The 18526-nt window shown below is 39.1% G+C and overlaps 3 protein-coding genes across 10 annotated transcripts in view; all 3 read right to left on the bottom strand.

Annotated features, from left to right (window-relative positions):
* smtnb (smoothelin b) overlaps nt 1-3321 on the bottom strand; it is a 52184-nt gene extending 48863 nt beyond the window's left edge. For 5 of the 6 annotated variants that reach the window (XM_019860558.1, XM_019860577.1, XM_019860550.1 and 2 more), the window contains exon 1: nt 2964-3320. In XM_019860558.1, coding sequence (XP_019716117.1) covers nt 2964-3023 — 60 coding nt within the window. In that variant the 5' untranslated portion in view covers nt 3024-3320. Of the gene's footprint in view, nt 1-2963 lie in introns of all 6 variants that reach the window. The other variant, XM_019860541.1, reaches the window with a different exon arrangement.
* A 1734-nt stretch (nt 3322-5055) lies between these two features.
* trafd1 (TRAF-type zinc finger domain containing 1) lies at nt 5056-12526 on the bottom strand. 2 transcript variants are annotated; one of them, XM_019860766.1, is made up of 12 exons: nt 12096-12526; nt 11787-11834; nt 11571-11706; nt 11368-11421; nt 8931-9363; nt 7829-8095; nt 7684-7748; nt 7075-7326; nt 6772-6904; nt 6226-6442; nt 6060-6117; nt 5056-5809 (listed from the first exon to the last, which is right to left on the bottom strand). In XM_019860766.1, exons 2-12 carry the CDS (start codon nt 11819-11821, stop codon nt 5771-5773), a joined length of 1689 nt encoding a protein of 562 aa, XP_019716325.1. In that variant the 5' UTR covers nt 11822-11834; nt 12096-12526; the 3' UTR covers nt 5056-5770. The 2 variants fall into 2 exon arrangements, with proteins under 2 accessions (XP_019716325.1, XP_019716317.1); XM_019860758.1 differs by lacking the exon at nt 12096-12526 and having other exon boundaries at nt 11787-12088.
* A 459-nt stretch (nt 12527-12985) lies between these two features.
* On the bottom strand, nt 12986-18417 carry LOC109510512 (MOB kinase activator 1A). Of its 2 annotated transcripts, none has more exons than XM_019860864.1 (6): nt 18229-18417; nt 17106-17272; nt 16398-16491; nt 15491-15624; nt 14801-14964; nt 12986-14555 (listed from the first exon to the last, which is right to left on the bottom strand). In XM_019860864.1, exons 1-6 carry the CDS (start codon nt 18240-18242, stop codon nt 14478-14480), a joined length of 651 nt encoding a protein of 216 aa, XP_019716423.1. In that variant the 5' UTR covers nt 18243-18417; the 3' UTR covers nt 12986-14477. The 2 variants fall into 2 exon arrangements, with proteins under 2 accessions (XP_019716423.1, XP_019716429.1); XM_019860870.1 differs by having other exon boundaries at nt 17106-17269; nt 18229-18416.
* Between the last annotated feature and the right edge of the window lie 109 nt (nt 18418-18526).

The raw sequence follows: 18526 nt of genomic DNA, 5'->3' as shown, positions 1-18526 counted from the left end.
AACTTTTTTTTTCTCTTTGTTCCAGGGTAAACAAATCTTTTCTCATCTTACTTAGTGAGACCGAAACAGACAAATCAAAACGGGAGGTGTTTTGCTTTTTAACTCGTTCTTGGGAAAGCAGGGTTGTGAGAGCAAAGTCTTTTTAGAGGTGAACACACGCGCAGCTGTCCCTTGACTGTAGAAAGTCACAAACTGACCCTTGGTTGTCAACAGTATCAGTACACTTGCAGCACATCCTTTATATACTCCTGCACAATGTAATGAGATGCAGTTGAGCTGAAATTCTGCCTGTAAAAAGATAAATGCTCAGTTCAGAGCGATATTAATTCAAAAACACGCTCATGTGGTTGTGGCAGTGTTTTTTTTTAATCCAATTTTGTTTCCTAATTTTTGCAACATGAGAGGGCAGCAGGTCAGTAGCGCGCATGAAGCAGAGCAATTTTAGAAATAAAGTCGAGTTCTGCACTATACTAAAAACCAACGCCAATCTCAAACACAAAGCGTACCCACAAAATTCAAAAGTCCTAAAGTCACATACAATTGGGACTCTCATCTAATCGATTCATTTTGACACATCTCACAGCTTCAACTGAAATAGATAAACCACCTTTCAAGTTTACTCATGCTTTATCTTAGCATAAAACTAGCCTATAAGAAAGAATCCACTTATGTATGTAAACAATATCCGATTTATAAACATTGTCTTCCACTTATGTATGTAAACAATATCCGATTTATAAAGCGGACATTGTCAATTACTATATAGATGCATTACTTATGCTGTGAAGAACACAAAAAGGAACCAAAATCAAATTTTCAATACTGAGCAAAAAAATAATAATAATAAAAAAATTGCAATTCTATTTTTTTTACCAGTATTGTTCAGCCCTTTTGACTCAGCATAAAATTTGACATTATTTTTGTGTTTACTGTTTCTATCAGAGGTGGGTATTTACACCTGTCCGTCAGTACCGACAGAAGGTCGGTCATTGAGGGACTCTCGTTTTCGCTGGAGGACTAACGATGACAGTAAATTTGAAACTGATGCAATAACATGTAATAAGTGCAGACGGAAGTGATTTTCGGGCCATCCCCCCAGTAGGAGGAGCGGTAACAGACAAAAAAAAAAAAAAAAAATGGAATATAAAAGAGCAGTTAAATTATTTTCACAGGTGTACGTACGACAGTCACAAATGTTATTTTTCAAAAATATGCTTCAATAGTTAATAAGGAATTTATTCGGGTGACAGTTTGACCCTGGAGCAGATCATTGTGACATGTCCATTAGGTTCTAAGAAAAATCTAAACAGATCACAGGTCAACAATCATCCAGGAACAGATTGTGTTTCAACCTCGGGCATTCAACTGCATTGTTGGGTGTATACCTGTGCCAGTGTCAGTCAAAGGTGAGCAATCTAATCTTTGTAAAGATAGAACTTAAACTTAAGCTTGTGTCATGTATCTAATTCTATTGTGGAGGTACGCCAAAATGTGGTTGGTGGTTACTGTTATCAGTACAGTGTTAAAAAAGAAAAAAAGTTAGAGGAAGCGGATTGGATCTAAGACGCTTAATTTGCAAATGTTACTCAACGACAAAGTGTGTTGGAGGCAAATGAGTCAAGCTGCATCGTAAATATCTCTCACGTCCTCCAGGTGTCATTTGGAAAAAAGACAAAACAGTCTCATGTTGCACCCTCTTCTGCTTGAAAATATGACTAATGTCAATTAAGCAAGACATGGCAACACCCAAAGACACTTCATAAATACTGACTAGTGACATCGTGTCTGAGCAGCAACAGCGTGGAGTCACACAACAGCTGAGAACTTATTGTACTTACATCGATTAATCAGAATACGATTACTCAACCATTGCACACAACGCGCAAACTGAAGAATGCAGACATGCCTAGATTTCCCATGACTAATCGATGTGACTACTACTGTTCTAGACCAAATACATGAACACAGTTTACAAATGCAGCATGGTGCCTACCGGTTGGCACTTCTGCCTGACTGTTCTGAGATTTTGGGGTTGAATCTTGGCTACAGTCTCCCTGTGTGGAGCTTGCATGTTCTTGTGTGGGTTTTCTACATGTACAACGGCTTCCGAAAACATGCATCTGAGGTAAACTTCTGACTCTAAGTTGTTCATTAGTTGTTGTCTATATCAGCAGATATGCTCCAATTCATCCACAACTCTAATTAGGAAACACAAACATGAAAATGAATGGATGTGTATTTTACAAAGTTTAATCTCCTCTTTAGGATGGATCCAAATTACACCTATAAAAGACAGTTAAAAATGTTGGGGAGAAATATTCATAATAAGGCTGCAACAATATTCATATAATAACAATCAAAAATCTCTTTTGTTCATTCTTGGTTGACATTGGTGAGTGACTGGAATGATTTTGTCTGACTATTGGCAAACAGTAAACTCACATTGCTCCATTGGCTCACTTCCAATAAATTGCTCACAGTAAAGTTTATATTTGACGACATGAAAACAAATACAATAAAACAACCCATGACGTTAAGTTTAGTGGAATTTGTGACACTTAGGTCACTAATTCCCAAAGAGTGTGGCACACTGTCTTGCTTGAAGAGGTCATCGAGTCTGCCACAAGGAATTATCTTATTGTATTTAATTGGTCAGATTATTTATTTACTACAAATAAAGCATCTTTGTTCCTTTATCCATTCTAGCGACGTATGGTGACAGACAGACTAATTCAATGCTCCTCCACAATATTGCAATTAATTTGTATATCCATTTTTTGTGACTTTTTTTTGTTCGATGTGACATTTTTCTGATGGAAAATAGGTGCCTTGCCGCGACAAAAGGTTGACTCACAACATAACGTCTCCAACTGAGGTGGCGGTGAGGTTCGAAAGCTGAAGCTGTGATAAACATGGGCATCCACGTTCATTGGCAGCTAGGGAATACTCTCGTGTGTACTCACCAAAGCACGGAGGGAGGACTCGTCCAGCGCAGCGTAACTTTCCTGGGTCATTTTGGACATGTTGTTATCACACTCTGGTGACAAGCGACACTCTCAGGCTTCAGTCAGGCTTCGGTGACTCCCGATGTTCCACCTGCTCAACTTCCCTCGGAGACTTAGATCAAGTGTCTTTTATCTCTTTTCTTCCTCGCTTTTGTTTTTTTTTTTTTAACGCGAGGGCAGTTTTAGTTTTTTATTTATTTATTTTTTAACCGTGAAGGTTTTCAAGGAGCATTTTGTAGGTCAGCGTCCTGAGTCAAAGTAGGAAACTGCCACAAGCTCACTCACCGGGAAACGTTGGCCGCTTTTTGAACTGCACAATCAGAGAGGACGGTGTAGGCCCCGCCCCTCTCCGGGGCCAGCTGCTGCTCCCGGCGCTTATTTAAATCACACTACTTAGTGTGCAGTACAACCGTAAAAAAACAAAAGAAAGCTCCAATTGGTTACCGTGTTGAGCATTTATCCGACGTCATACTTGTGGGCTGAATTATCCATATAGTACGCTATTTGTTCCCATTGATTGACACCGAGCACCAGAACAACTAAGGAATTTCGTGCATGCCTTCCACTATATTTCTGTGCACCAGGAGAATGACAAAGGGTAACTAATGGGCACTAGTGAGTAGTGGAACGACTGTACCTTACATGTGACAAAAGATTTATTTATTTCCACTACTTACTGCCTTCTGCCTTCCACCACTGTATAGCATTTCACCACTCTTAGAACGTCCAGGGCACACACCAAGAGAATAACTAGTAATATATTGTATGACTCTGCCTAAATAGTGACATTTCTTCAAAAAGTAAGAGGTAATAGTAGGGCATTGCATAAATGACAACTCTGAGTTGGGCATGCGAGATGATTAGTGCCCTAAATCCCATGTAGCCTGCTTAAATTACTATAAGACTACCATTAGAGGGGATATGTTCTTCTTTTTTTTTTTTTAAGCGAAAGCCAGATAAACTAAAAATTCATTGTTTTACTGGATTATCACTTTTTAAATCATAAGCCCTTAAAAAGAAAAATATTCAATCCTACTCAAGTACCAACATTCTATAAAGCAAGCAAAAAAAATGTTACTTTTGTTTGTAGTCCATACTCTATGTTCGTGTACTTTTGACCATATTATGTATTATGTACAAAACTGTAAATGTTTTTTGTTTGTTTGTTTTTTACAACTTTGTCATTTATGCTGGAAAATGAAAAGTACAGTGGTGCCTTGACAAACAAATTTAATTGGTTCAGTTACCATGCTCCTAAATCAAAATGGTTCAAATAATTTTTCCCCATTGAAATGAATGGAAGGCCTATTAATCTGCTCAAATTTACCCTGAAAAAAAATACTTTTGCAATGTGTTTTTTTGTAAATAATTCAATAGTCTGGGCTTCAAGGGGCAGTATAATAAATTCATTCAGACAAAGAATAGTTTTGGATAACACCACACATCATTTAGTAATTTGGAGTCTTTTTTTTTCTTTTTTGCAGAGGATGCATACCTATGAGCATTGTTATATTGTCTGTCTACGTATGTTGCTGCACCCTTTTTCCAAATATCCAATCCTTAAAGCATTTAATTAACACCGCCATATAGATTTTTTTTCATTAGCCCGTCTGAGGCATTTCCCCATTATGTGTGAACATTAAGGCAGCGGACCTCGAGACAAAGTTATGTGGTTGCTTAAGGTTGTGAAAATACATGATGACTCAATTTACAGTTAGGGTCGCTTGTATTTTAAATGAATCGCAAAAATCTGTAGCTTTTTCAGTGAAATTGCATTTTTGCACTAATTATAATTCTTCGCCCATGCCACAGGTGTTTCTTCCCCACAATTGACTGAGGCAAATCACAGCCACAGATCATGGTTTCTTCCTTTATGCAAGTGAGTTTCTGCGCAACTAATTGGGGATCAGCACACACCAGATTTCCATTATTTGTTGGTGATTTCTGCTTATCTTGCTGATGCCGATAAATCATAGTTCTTTATTCATTAAAATCACATTACACCAATGGTTGTAGTGAAGATGCCGCACAGTAAAAAGAGTATACAAACTGTAGCCGTGAACATTTATTGACATTACAAAACACCCAAAGAGAGTCACAGAGTTGAAAGCATTGACATGGTTGCAGTACACAGAGAATGATCATCAACATGCATGAAGTAACACCAAACCAGGAGATTTCACCATTCATTTGGTCCTCTCTGGTATGAATAACACTCATACATTTTAATCAGAATTAATCATCTCTATTAACAAATGATTTGCTGCAGATCTTCAGACATTTGTGGCACATTAACACATTGTATCCTGTAATTGCATTTCTTTGATATAAAACCTTATTTTTAAATCATTTCGTTTGGCTGAAAATGACACGTACGTAAATAAAGATGAAACAGAAGACAGCTGAAAAAGTAACCGCAACGTGACACTTCTAAGGATACAATGAAATCCATCAACTATTAGCTAAAGTACTAAAGAATATTCAACGGTAGAAAAACACACTAATTGAAGAGTATATTAAGGTTACAAGAAGAAATATTCAAATTAGGGACGGTGAATTAAAAAAATGCTTACAACAAAACAATGTTACTATCAGCTGAGACAAATGTATAATATTCATCGCAAAATCAAATCACCTTTAACAGTTAAATGTAGAGTTGTGTTGCTGCTGACACAGGCACTTAGATATATTTAAGATTTTTAAACATGGACAGAAATAAAAAGCAGAGAGCGAATAAACATCTTTCTCGCCACAAGTTGCAGCTCTCATTCCTCCTGCTGGTCTTCGTTCTGCTTCTTAGGGAGCTATGAATAGGAGAAAGGTCAATAAAAACAAAAATGAGTGGCAAATTAAATTGCCTGGACTCTAAAGGGGAAAATTCACCCTTCAAAAGATTTTTAACACAATTTACCCCCCCCCCCCACACACACACACACTCCATTTAACAGGCATCTTACAATGTGAAATGTCTGGTTGTATGTTTCGCATTAGCTTGTTCGCATGGCGCTCTCAAACAAACAAAGGGAATTGATGGAGCTTAAATTTTAATGGTACCTTTGCTAACACATTCCTTCTGGTTCCTCGCCCCTCTTTGTTCTCTGTTAAATGTAGTCTGATGGAGACACATGCAAATAATAACATCACTTCTTACTTATTGTGTTACAGCACAAAACGTTCAGATCACTCACAATAATGATGATTATGTTTCTTGTGGACGTACCCCTTTAGATAATCAGAACCTGACTTGTCAGAGTCCAAGAAAGACGACAGCTCCCCTTCCAATTCTCTGCCATGCTGAGCTCTTGTCTGTGCCGAAACCTCACAGTTGGATGTTTTTCGCTGACTTGGCCGCCCAATGTAGCCTCTCTGCCACTCCCTTTGGTTTTGTCCTGGCGGTGCGTCTCCAACCAATCCAAGATCTTCGTCCAAGAAATCACCTATATGCGAAACAAACATCCCTCAAACATTCAATTAATCAACCACCCAACCGACCAAGAAGTCATCTGTATGCGAAACAAACCTCTCTCTCTTTCTGCATATCTATCTATTCATCCATCTGGTTTCCAGAGCTTGGAATTGTACGATACTTTTAACATTTATCGTAACACTATCATCGTGGTTAATACAGAATTAGGCGAAATGTTTTTTTGTTTTTTTTATGGTATGCAATTTAATCCTTCCCTCATGCAGCAGTGGGTTCTGTCGATTGCTCAACCATCCATGATCCACCCATTTCAATACTGTGGAAAACATCAGTCCACACTACCTTGGTGCTTTATTCTCCTGTGAAAATCTGGAGAGGTTCGTCCAAACGCGTCCTTGGCAGGATTTTTTTTGAAAGATGCTTTTGTTATATTGTTCAGTGGAAAGGCAGTCTGAGGACGCATATCGCATTTGTCCTGCATGGGAAAAGACACAGAAACAACGTCACACTATTGTTGTTAATCGTAAACACGTTCCAAGATTATCTTTACAATCTGCAGAAGACCTGAAGCTCATGTAAAAATAGGACACTGGCATTTGTCACGAGTTGTCTGGAGTTGTCTAACCACCCTGAGGAGTGTCATACCTGATGATGAAAGACAACAGCCTCCTCCAGCGCAACGCCACAAAATTCACATGGAATCACAACGTCGCCCTCTAGTGGACTAGCTGGTGGACTGTAAGAAACTGGCGAGACGGAGCCTGGGAAGGTGGGGATGTTGGAGGCTAGCGTGTTCGGGAGACTGCGCATCATTCCCGCTGGATTCCTGGCCTCTTTAGGGGGGGACGGTGGCTGCTTGCTGAAGGACGCAAAAGCGGATGCGGGGCTGCAGCCAGTCTGAAAGACAACAGACAAGTGGGATATACACATACACCATTGGGACTTTTTAGAGCATTTTTCCTCTTTTGTGATAAAATCATTGGCGGATGTCACTAAAAGATTATCCTGAGGGATTATGCTATGGGGTGTGTTCAGAGTGATTTTCCATCCCCGATATATTCCGAAATGGGTCAGTCATAACTGTTACAAACAATACCAAATAACCTGTGCGGTCGAAGGGAAGTCGACAATTCTCTCCTGATTTCTCAAGTACGGTGAAACTTCAATACAACCCCACCGTACCATTGTTATGTCTTAGTTAGCTTTTTGACCTGTGTGAGGATTGTGAGTCGTGTTAATATAATGACACCAAACCTGATGCAAAATGAGGTCCTCTTCAGGAAACAGCTCTTCACAAAACTCACAGGGAAGCATGATGTCTGTAAGAAATCATTTACATTCCTGTCAACTGCAGACCGCCTACTGTTAGAAAGAAAGGACGTGGATGGTTTTTAAGTACCTGTTTGATCACGGTCGAGAAGGGCACTTGTGCGAGAGGGGAAGTTTGGGTAATTGTTGTTGGATGTAGGAAGTTGACAGCCGACGGAGCTATTGGACGTCTTTGTGTGGTCCCAGATGTCACTCCACAGACTGGCCTCTCCACCACCAGTCATGGACTCTCCGTCTGTTTGCAAGCTGAGGGCCAGCATGTAGTCGAGGCCTGATGAATCCTCGTCTTGAATTGGCCATGCACTGCTGCGACTCAGGATGTCGCTCTGTTCAGCTACTACAAAAAAAAAAAGACAACAGTTCATCCAAACAATGTGCAACAGAAGAGCATTATTTGTCTCGCTCTCCTGTTATATTTGGCACCACAACAGAATTGCAAAGATTGAAAGAACGTTCTTACTTTTGCCTGATGAAACAATGGAAAGGATGGAACTTTTTTTTTTTGAAACGAAATATGGGTTCAGCTTTAACGTTTAGCCTATAACAAGATCATCTTTTCTGGTGATATTATTTCCAATGTTACAATGATGGACCAGCAAGAGGACAACAACACTACCAGCTTCCAATAGCTGCTGGGATGAAGCAAAAAAGGTTGGATAATGGCAAAGCAACCCCCGTGGAGTCGCACAGTGTACAAAAGCAAGCGAGACACACGGTGCTACGTGTTCGGTCCTAATCCTAGCATAATAGTGCTAAATCTGTCAAATAAATATTTACGTTACAATTACAACAAACTATTTAACATACAATATTTCACAAAAATAAAGCACCTTATAACTAGACCCATTTATTGATATTACGCCTAATAATACGGTACATCCAATGGTCCGAAAAATACAGTATTATGAAAACATGACATTTGTGTCAGGAGGTAAAAAAAAAAAAAAAAAAAAAACCCAACCCCCCCCTAAAAAAACAGTATATATAATTATTAATATCGCCGATTTTGACATGATGAGGTTAGGGGTCTGTGATAAATGAGTGTTTCACTGCAATTTAAACTGTATTTGGACGCCTTTACGTTGGATTCATTTGTTCCAATTTCACATGAATAAAAGATACCGTGTCAAAAACAACAACAAAAAAAAGTTTTAGCTAAATCATCGACTCACATCGGCTGGATGTCATATTCCTTGGGGCGATATTCTTCCAGTCTCCGCTGCCTTGTCTTGAAGCGTTGTAAAACATGGACTCAAAAGCCCGGGGAAAGACCTGACGTTTTGCTGCACTGAGGTTGTTTTCCTTGGGTCCCCGCTCTTCGGTTCTTAGGGTGTTTCGGATGGAGTGGCCTTCAAACCAGGCCCCTGGAGGCTGCAGGTCTGCCGGACTGCGACTGGAGTAGCTGTTGTTCCTCTCTTGGAGCAGTGTGGGACTACCACATAGCATTGGATGCAGGGCTTTTTCCCTCAACATGATATTGCACTTGCACTGTGGGCAGGGCTCAGTGCGAGCTCCACAGTAATCTTCATGCTCTCTGGCTTGACTGTAGGCAATCTCCAATTCACAGTACTGGCATGCCACCAGCCTCTGAGAGCAGTCAGAGATCTGCAGGAGGAAAGGTTGTGAAAATGCATGATTACTCAATTTACAATTAGTGTCGCTTGTATTTGAATTATGAGGGCTCTCATAATTTTGCCTTTACACATACACACGGTGTTTGAAATTAAACCACCAAGAGGGGTTTCAAGTGTAAATTTTCAGCTCTCAGAGGTTTCACAAAAGCAAGGCGTTTACCATTTAGGAATGACAGCCATTTATTTGGACTACCTATATTTTTAGGGGTAATATGACATACTGTTAGTCTATAACTATTCTTTTTCAACGCTTCAAACAATGGTTTCGCATCACTGAATGCCTCAAGTCGGGAGTCCTTTGGCATCACCAAATTCAGACTTCCTCCCATCAAACTCTTTGCCAGGCATTCGCCTTTTGTCATCAGTGAGTGAAATGTCCAACTGGTTTGAGATCAGGTCATTTGAAAACTATTCAATTTCATTGTCTTCAGAGTGTTAATGTGCTTTAGTGCAGAAAGCATGTCTGGCTCGTAGTCGAAGGTTCTGATTCTTAACTCTTGGCCCAGAGGTTTCTGTGTTCTCACTGTGCTCCTTTGTTCCAAAAACATCCATGTTTGGGCTAAATTAAGACTCTAGATCAGTGGTCACCAACCATTTTCCAACTGAGAGCTAATGATTCATGTGAATAGCAACCAGTTTGATAACACGCACTTCGGAAATAACAAACTTGCTCCAATTGCTTTCCGTTATTACCGGTATTCATAATTAATTATATTCATTTTTGATAAGACACTGATCATGGTAATCATTTCTCAAAATAATTTTAAAACATAAATATGAATAGCCAACACTATATTTTTATACATCTCTGCCAAGGTTCAGATTTTGAAATGATCACTTATACAGCATTGCTAGAAATTTGGACACGGGAACTACTCAAATTGTCCTTGGGGGCTACCTGGTGCCCACGGGCACTATGTTGGTGACACCTGCTCTAGATCGATTATTCTCAAAGTGTGGCACTCGTACCACTAGTGGTGCTCAGCCTCACTTTAATCGCTGACCAAGTATAGGTCAGCTGCAACTTTTAAGCACAACTTCCCAATTTTTCGGCGTCGTTTTAATGTTCACTTAAAATATGGTTTTCATGTATACTTAGACCTACTCTGCCACTGTATTTATGTTGGTATTATAATGGTAATTGAAGTGCTCGGCATATTTGTAGGCGGTACGTGGTGGAAAAAGTGTGACAATTGCTTTAGACAATTGCTTAAATTGTCCATAGGTGTGAATGTGAGTGCGAGTATAAATTCATTAATGTCAATATAAAGGGTTCCCAATGTAGATTGTGAGGTGTATAGGATCCTACTCTGTTCATATTTGCATTTGTGATACACCTCAACTCAACTTTATTTATAGAGCACAAAACCAGAGCAGCAACGTGCTGTACATAAAGTAAAAATCAGAAATGTAAAAACAATGAAAACAATAAATTATCCAATACAGAGACAGTAAATATAATAAAACACTAAAACTGGCATCGCAAAGGAATATGTAATGACCCTAAACATACTGTCAAAGCAAATCAATACTTGTTGAAGCCAAATAAATTGAATATTCTTCTAGCGTTACGTCAGTAACATGATGCCTCAATAGCACACGCGTTTCAAAACCTGAAGGCAAATGGCCAAAATGAAGGTAGCTGCAGTGAAAATTGTGAAAAGCATAGCTAGAGGAAAAAAAGCTCTAAATTGCTTGATGTCCATGAGCTCCATCCAATCTTTGGTCGAAGGGATTTTTTTATACAAGCCTTAAAATTTCTCTCATGAGTCCCTAAAAATGGAAGGACTGCACAGTAGTCTACAAAATAAATGTAAATAATTCCTATTTTTTATTAAGTCTAGACTTCAATAACATACTGGCCGTATTATTTTAAATCTATTCTTTTGGTGCATCAGCAAATAAATAAATACTGTCACTGTTCAAACACTTCTGGGCCTAATTGAAAAATAAAAACCAAAGAATTAATAAATACCTGGTGAACTTCAATTTGATTTTTATTTATCTTGAGTCCACACTTGCATGTAATCTGTAATGAAAGGAGATGGGAAATTAGAATGGAAGATTATTCAGATTTGTGCTATTATTTGTGTTTTGACTTGAGGAAAAAAAAGACTGCAGCGCTGAATCATCATATACAATGTTGCCTACATATGGAGGCTTCTTAAAATGTATTACCTGGCTGTGTTCCTGCTGCTTATGCTCCTGCAGATCTGAGCGTGGCACCGGCTCCAGGCAGACATCACAAAGTGCAATGTTTCTTCGGCAGTGGATCTCATGGGTAGTGAAATTTGCTTCTGGAATGTCATGTTTGCTCAAAATACAAGTAAAATTAACAATTAAATATTATTCACCACAAAATGTGAATCCTTGATTAATTTGACAGGTACTTACCAGTTGCCGCAGAACTGAGTATTTTCGTCTGCCATAGTCTTACCAAGCCTGGATTTAAATACAACTGTTTTACACAAGGCCTTTACTTGAAGAGGAATTAAACCACATCAATTTAAAGCAAAAGAATGTAATAAAAAAAGACGGTCTATAATTAAACAGATAGTGTGGAGATCCTAATTTGCTGCGTACACCGTTTTGTTTTACCCAGCGAATAACCATAATAATAATAATGATTAAGAGACGACAGTCATGTACAGCATTTACATAAGAAAATAACAGTGGCTGACAGTGGCTTTCACTTTTGCTTACCGGCTAGCTAACGTTAGCAGACACAGCGGCGGTCTTCAGTAACGAAGAACAATAAGCATCTTCACCTTATGCCGGCGGGAGTGTTTTAACCACACATAAAATATAAATGGCGTTGCAAGTGACGCCTGCAGCCCGGCTATGTAGCTTAGCAACCGTTCCCGTGTAGCTTTGCCTGAGCTAATGCTAGCTTTAACTTGCTGCTAACCAACTAGCCTGGCTAACGGACCCAAGAAGCTATCGCATCATCAGATTTCTGTCAACCGGAACAGGTCTAAGAAGTGACATGACAGTCCTACTGATGAAGGCAATCATGACAGTAATTGCCTTCGAAATAAGAGCACAGAACAAATGAGAAATTCTCAGACGCAGGCTAATCGCTATATCTCGAGCACGATCACCAAATTTCTTCTCTGCTGTGTAAGTTTTTTAGTTTGCCCAGCGTGTTGACTCACAGGCAGTCCACGTAGAATAAAATGATGAGAATGTAGGACACTACCGCAATGATAATTAATATTTTTGAATCTGCAAAGAAAATGAAATGGCTGGACATATACTCCTTCTTACTTAAATTCATTTTATATTGACATTTAATTGAGCAAATGAAAACCTGTATAGACAACATTTAGGGTCACTATGTGGTACTCGCGGTTTGATTGGTCGAAAACTTCATTTATCGTTTTAATTTATACATTAAATGAGCAAAAGGACTACTTGAATTCAGTGAATAAGCACACGTTTAAGTGATTTTTTTATATTACAAGAACAAGCAATAATAACCATGTATGTTTGGACTAAATAAAATTGGAAAAATATTGAAAGCATAAAAGTGGCTCAGTGATCAAGTCACTATCCTGCTCTTAAAGTATCCATAAAATAAAATCAAAGCATTGTCCTGATGTTATTATTGTTTTTTATTGAGCTTTAAATCTGCCAATACAGTCATATCAAGACATTTCAACAATGTAAAGGCACAGCTTTATCAGATAAAAATGCTGATCTATTTACAGCAAATGTTTGGACACATTACATACTTGTACATTTGTGCATCCCCTACCAGTCAGTGACCACCAAGGGATTCCGTAAAATCCTCGGGTGATTCACAAGCCCTTGTTCTTTCTGAGCCTACATGTATAAAAATATGAAATGTGGCTGGAATACACACGGGACTAGATTTGACATGCTTGCTGTAATATTAAAATCAACAAGAAGGGCTTTTTTTGAGGAAGTAAATTAAAAAAGAAAGAGAAGGAATGTCTACTTGTAATTACTGAAACATTACTACAGCAGATGGCAGCTGCTGGTTCCTGATGTTCATAAGGAGTAAACGTTGCCGTGTGAACACCCCTTATGTCAGGAATTAAGGTCCATTTGCAGTCAATGTTGCCAAATCCAAAACATCCATTAGAATCCCAGCTGCAATTGGTTAGTAAAAAGATGGCAGTACACACAGCCCAGCTGCTGTAGCCTGAGTTCAAGACAGGATCATGACTGTTATATTTACATTATTTTGCCCTCTTGGCGCAGAGGCAATAAATGTTAACCTCTAGGGAAATAAGTACCAACACTGAGGAAACACTCAACTATCCACAGTTCCACAAACGATCGGCACCATAGAAATAACCTAACAAAAATATCTATTTTAACTACAAATCTACATTCCACGTCTTTCTATAAATTGTATTTTCACTATACACCTGTTTACTGGAGGCCCTTTACTTTATCTTATATCTATATTCATGAAAATACCTGGAAAACGGACAAGAAATGTAGTCATATATGTGAAAAAGGCTTCTCACAATCACCTGTCAATGCATTGTATTGCCTTACACTACATCAAGCACATCAAACGTCTTGATTTGGGACTGAAAACGTGTTGTTTGGTTCACCTACTAACTTCTAAAAATGTTTTGCTTTACTCAAATGATATAGTAGGACCTGATTTAAATGTAAGAACTGGATATTTGTTCAGTGAAAACAGTTCAACAATGAATATGAAAAAACAGCATTAACCAGCTTTTAAAAGAGGAAACAACTCAATTCCACTTCCAAATGTTCTTGGTCCAATTAAAAAGTAAACAAAACATGTTATTTTTCCTTATTAACCAGTCCTGCAAAGAATACATTTAATACACAATGCAAATTAAAAGCCAATAGGACAAAATAAAGGGAGTAGAAAGTTATGCGTGGAGGTTCAGACAGTAGTGAAAGACAGCAAACGGATCACAAGAAATGGTACAATCCAAATGCTCAGCTGAAAGGAATGACAAGAAGGCACACACTGAGTTGAGACCTGAAGTCACGGAGGTAGCAGAGGCCAAGAAGAGGGATGAAAAAGAAAGTGATCAAAAGCATAAAAGTAAGGGGAGGAGTGTGGTGTAATGTCTATCTGTCCTTGGAACCAAGCTTCTCAATCAAATCCTGCAGGGGAGCGAGCTCTCGTCGGTCGATAAGGTTGAATTCCTGCAGGGAACACATAAATAAACCATTTTGAGCTGTGTTTTTTGGAAAGCAAACGTAGTAAAATCACATCCACTCCATTTTAAAACTTCGCTGATTTGCTGTGCCATACATTTCAGCTGTCTGCCAACAGCTTCTTCACATTTTGTAAATGGTTGAGCCACAAGGAGATGGCTGCAGAAGAACACTTCCGCTGTCCCATCTCAGTAAGTCGCAGATGACAAATTGCAAATGGTACAGTGACTCACCTGGACAAAGAATATGAAGTGCTTGAAGGAGGTGTTGAGGTGAGCCTCCTCCTGCAGCTGCATCACTGAGTCGAAATGCTGATGGTAGATGTGTGCATAAACCCTGAAAAGGCGCTTCAGGATGGTTTTGGCCACAGACATGAAGTTCTTGGGAAACGGAACCCCTGTCAGGTGGAAAATAGACTTAACTCCGTATGCAATGTAATGACATCTCTAAAACCTGATGATGTCTAATTGTTTTTGTTGTTGCAGTTTTTTTTTTTTTTGGTCCTTGTTTTCCGTGCAGTTTGACTGACTTTTGTCAATCAGCTGGTGCCATCTTCACTGGGCTGATGAGTCTTAGGAGTGCTTTAAACACATTACGTCATCAAATTATACCATATAATTGAAGTCACAAGATTAGTCATTTGTGCTAAGAAACTGAAAATCTGTCCTCAGGCTGCACACCAGTCAACTGATTCATTCTTCCATCTAAATAGAGCACAAACATACCTTTGTTTTATTTATTAATACATGGGGGGAAAAAAACGTGTTTAGTTCCTGACTTTGGCTTAGCTGTTAACACAGAACACTGGTCAATTCGATGAGTTCTCCATTGGCAGTACAGATGAGTGTGAAGATCATCGAAAAATCATCAGGCTGTCATTTATCTGAAAATGAAACACCTTCCTGGTTAAAATCAAATCTTACCAATCTTGGAGGGAAAAAGAGTCTCGTCATCGAGCTGGTCTTGGACCCAAGTCATCAGATAATCTATGTACTTGGGCGCAGAGCATTTGATAGGCTTTTTAATATTGGTGCCGTCAGCCCAGTGGTACTCGTATCTGCAAAAAAAGTGACCAAGTTAAACTGAGCAAACAAGGTAACAGTGATATGACTGAGGTGCAGCAGAAGATCAGAATGGCTTAAAAGATCGACATATCAACTTAGTTCATGCCAACTTTGCTTTGCGGGAGATAAACTAAAAATATGCACAAGAACGGGAAATGGAGCAGTATCTCTTCTGCATGTGTATATTTCTGAGAGCTGCTCTGTGAGCAGGAAGCGAGCCCTGGTCCCTTCCTCTTGATTAAACGCTGACCGTCACGGCAAGAGAGGAATGAGGAAATGCCAGATTGAGATTAGAGCAACGAACGGCAAGCGTCTGAAGGGAGTGTAAGTCACATTTCAGACCACTTTATTCAAGCGATTTTCATGCTATCACTTAATTTACTGTTACAACCATTTACCATTTCAAATCCCAAGACAACAACTGAGAAATTCGGTGCAGGCATTTTTTGTTTGTAAAAGCAACATTTACATGTTCTTGAACAGATTGGGTCAAGGGATTCCTCATAGGATTTTTCCAAGGAGCCTTTCATAAACCTAATGCCAATTAAACAACTACAACATAGCCCTAAGTACCATAGGAGTATTTTGTTTTCAACCTAAATGTTCATGACCTGTTTAAGAGACAATAATGTCATATAATGTTATTAAATCAAATTTTGAATTTTCTTTTCCCCCAGAGGAGCCCTTCATCTGTCAAAATACTTATTTATGTGTGGCAAACTCACATACATTTATTTCTATGAATCAGTGTGCTTTACTGCCTTACCTGGGCCCAGCAGACATGACCGAACAGCTAGCCTCAGTACAGAACTCTGTAATGGTGCCGTACAACATGTTGATCTGGTTGAAGAAATCCACCGCTGAAATACAGAAAAATGCAGTCCATGTCTTCTGTTGTAACAATAATTTTAAAAAATAACCTTGTATGCATTGTGGATTATTTCTTAATTTATAGAACTAAAAAGAGGGATGTGAAATACAGCGTTGACCCTATGTATGGCGGGTCAGCATTCACACACCCCCTACATCATAAAATTTTAAGCGGTCATTTGTATGGGTTTATATACACTGTCCAACATTAGGCCTTTTTAGGTGGTGGCCAACTGGCATTGGTTTGTTTTAACGTTTTGGTGTTTAACTATACAATGTTGAATTCTCTTCTGTTGTATGTGTGTGTTTCACAGTAAACTCCAACTGGGAGTCACCAATAAAACAGCACTTTGTCTCTCATCTGAAGTAATGGGCAAGCGAGATTGAGAAGATGTGCTCAGGAATACTTTATGAACTTCACTGTAAACGTGTGCTTTAATAAATGTAAATGTGTTTAAAGCCTAAAATGGTTTTTCCATGGTCTAAATACCGTGAATTTTCACCAGTTTAGTTTTGGAAAGGTTCTCTGTATTACACAGGAGTTCATTGCATCAGTTAAAACAATGTCTGATATTCAATGTGCGTCTTTTATTTCTGCACTTACTGTTGACAGCGATCCACTCATTGAGATCTTCTCCCTCTGGCAGCATGACTGCCTGCCTCAGGTTCCCACTGCCCAGCGTAGCCTCAGCATGTTTCAACAGTTCATACTGATGGGAGCCCTCTGGGATGTTTTTCTTGGGCTTGAAGGTCTTGGATGAGCGACTACTACTGGAGGGAAACACAGGCAGAGCTGAACAGTTGTCCGATGCTATGAAATCTTGTATCATACAAATGAGGCAAACAATTGCAATATCAACTCCCCATTTCACAATACCGTCCAATGATTCGTCTATTCGTTGGCCTTTCCAATACATGTGTTACATTGTAAAGAGCTGATGGACACAAATCCTATTAATGGTGTAAACGTTCACTGGATGACTCACTGTTTATTGCGATCCCATAAAGGAGCTGATCACAAGTTATTTTTGATATTGGAGACAGACATTACATTCAATTGATACATTGTAGTTGTACACCTCTAATAAACTAAAATCACATCAGTAGACATTGTTAGATATTCAACGAAGCCTGTTGTGACTGTGTCCATCAAAACTGAGCACGATCATTTTTTGTAAAGGCTGAAGTCGTGATACAGCTCAGATCGTGTAAAGAGTCCGTTTAGTCTTCATGTATGACACGTAAATGTACAAGTGAATTGTGCATGAGACGTGTCGCCACAGCCAGTGATAAAAGTAGCGCATTGCCTAAATGGCTCCCTGAAGCAACTGAGCAAGGATCGCTGTATAAAATTAGAATTACACAAACAACAATTAACATAAGAGGATATACATTGTAATAAATGTTCACAATATCTACACGTCAGACGAAAGGAACTCCCCAACTCGGTGCTAACATTTGCGTTCTAGCTAGCATGTAAGTTCTAATTAAATGACAGTTGATTGAATAGTTCAAATAGTCACATTCCACGTATTTCGTTGAATGAAAATACCCTTTTACTACAAAGTAACTGGTCAAGCCATCATCGCAACGGCGGTAAGCAATTTTTCGCAACGGAGTCTTCTTGCTTTTAGTTACTTCCTCTGCTGGAACTTTAGCTAACGTTAACCGCAAGAGACCATGACAAAACGAGATCACGAGTAAGAATGTTTGTCAAATGTACTTACAATAGAAAGCTCATCTTGGAAAAGTCGTCGTCGGCGTGCCTCGATTAAACCCCCTCGCTCTCGGTTAGTCGATGGCGATTGTTACTTTGACAAGGGACCACTCAAACGTCTTGTACGTGCTGTACGCTAACAGCTATCATCAACTGTACCCGCTGAGGTTCTTCCTCTGGCGACAAGAGGGCCACACTGTCGCCCCCTATTGCGTACCCTTGGAAAGCACTGACGTCTGATGAAATGTGTTTTCCGCCTGACATAAGACAGCTTTTCTCCTCCTTCAGTAAATATCAACATAACGAAT

The sequence above is a fragment of the Hippocampus comes genome, unplaced genomic scaffold (genome assembly GCF_001891065.2).
Source record: "Hippocampus comes isolate QL1 unplaced genomic scaffold, H_comes_QL1_v1.1 scaffold147, whole genome shotgun sequence".
Classification (NCBI taxonomy): Eukaryota; Metazoa; Chordata; class Actinopteri; order Syngnathiformes; family Syngnathidae; genus Hippocampus; species Hippocampus comes.
Note: the sequence above shows the minus strand (reverse complement) of the source record. Positions and strands in the feature narration are given on the sequence as shown.

Coding starts and splice junctions, on each gene's coding strand:
- trafd1 (XM_019860766.1), bottom strand. CDS start 11,821: ATGGCAGACGAAAATACTCAGTTCTGCGGCAACTG. Junction 7,327..7,683: donor AGGACCTCATTTTGCATCAG/GTTTGGTGTCAT, acceptor GTTGTCTTTCAG/ACTGGCTGCAGCCCCGCATC. Junction 6,443..6,771: donor CAGGAGAATAAAGCACCAAG/GTAGTGTGGACT, acceptor TTTCGCATATAG/GTGATTTCTTGGACGAAGAT.
- LOC109510512 (XM_019860864.1), bottom strand. Junction 15,625..16,397: donor GTCATGTCTGCTGGGCCCAG/GTAAGGCAGTAA, acceptor CTTTTTTTGCAG/ATACGAGTACCACTGGGCTG. Junction 14,556..14,800: donor ACTTCATATTCTTTGTCCAG/GTGAGTCACTGT, acceptor TGTTCCCTGCAG/GAATTCAACCTTATCGACCG.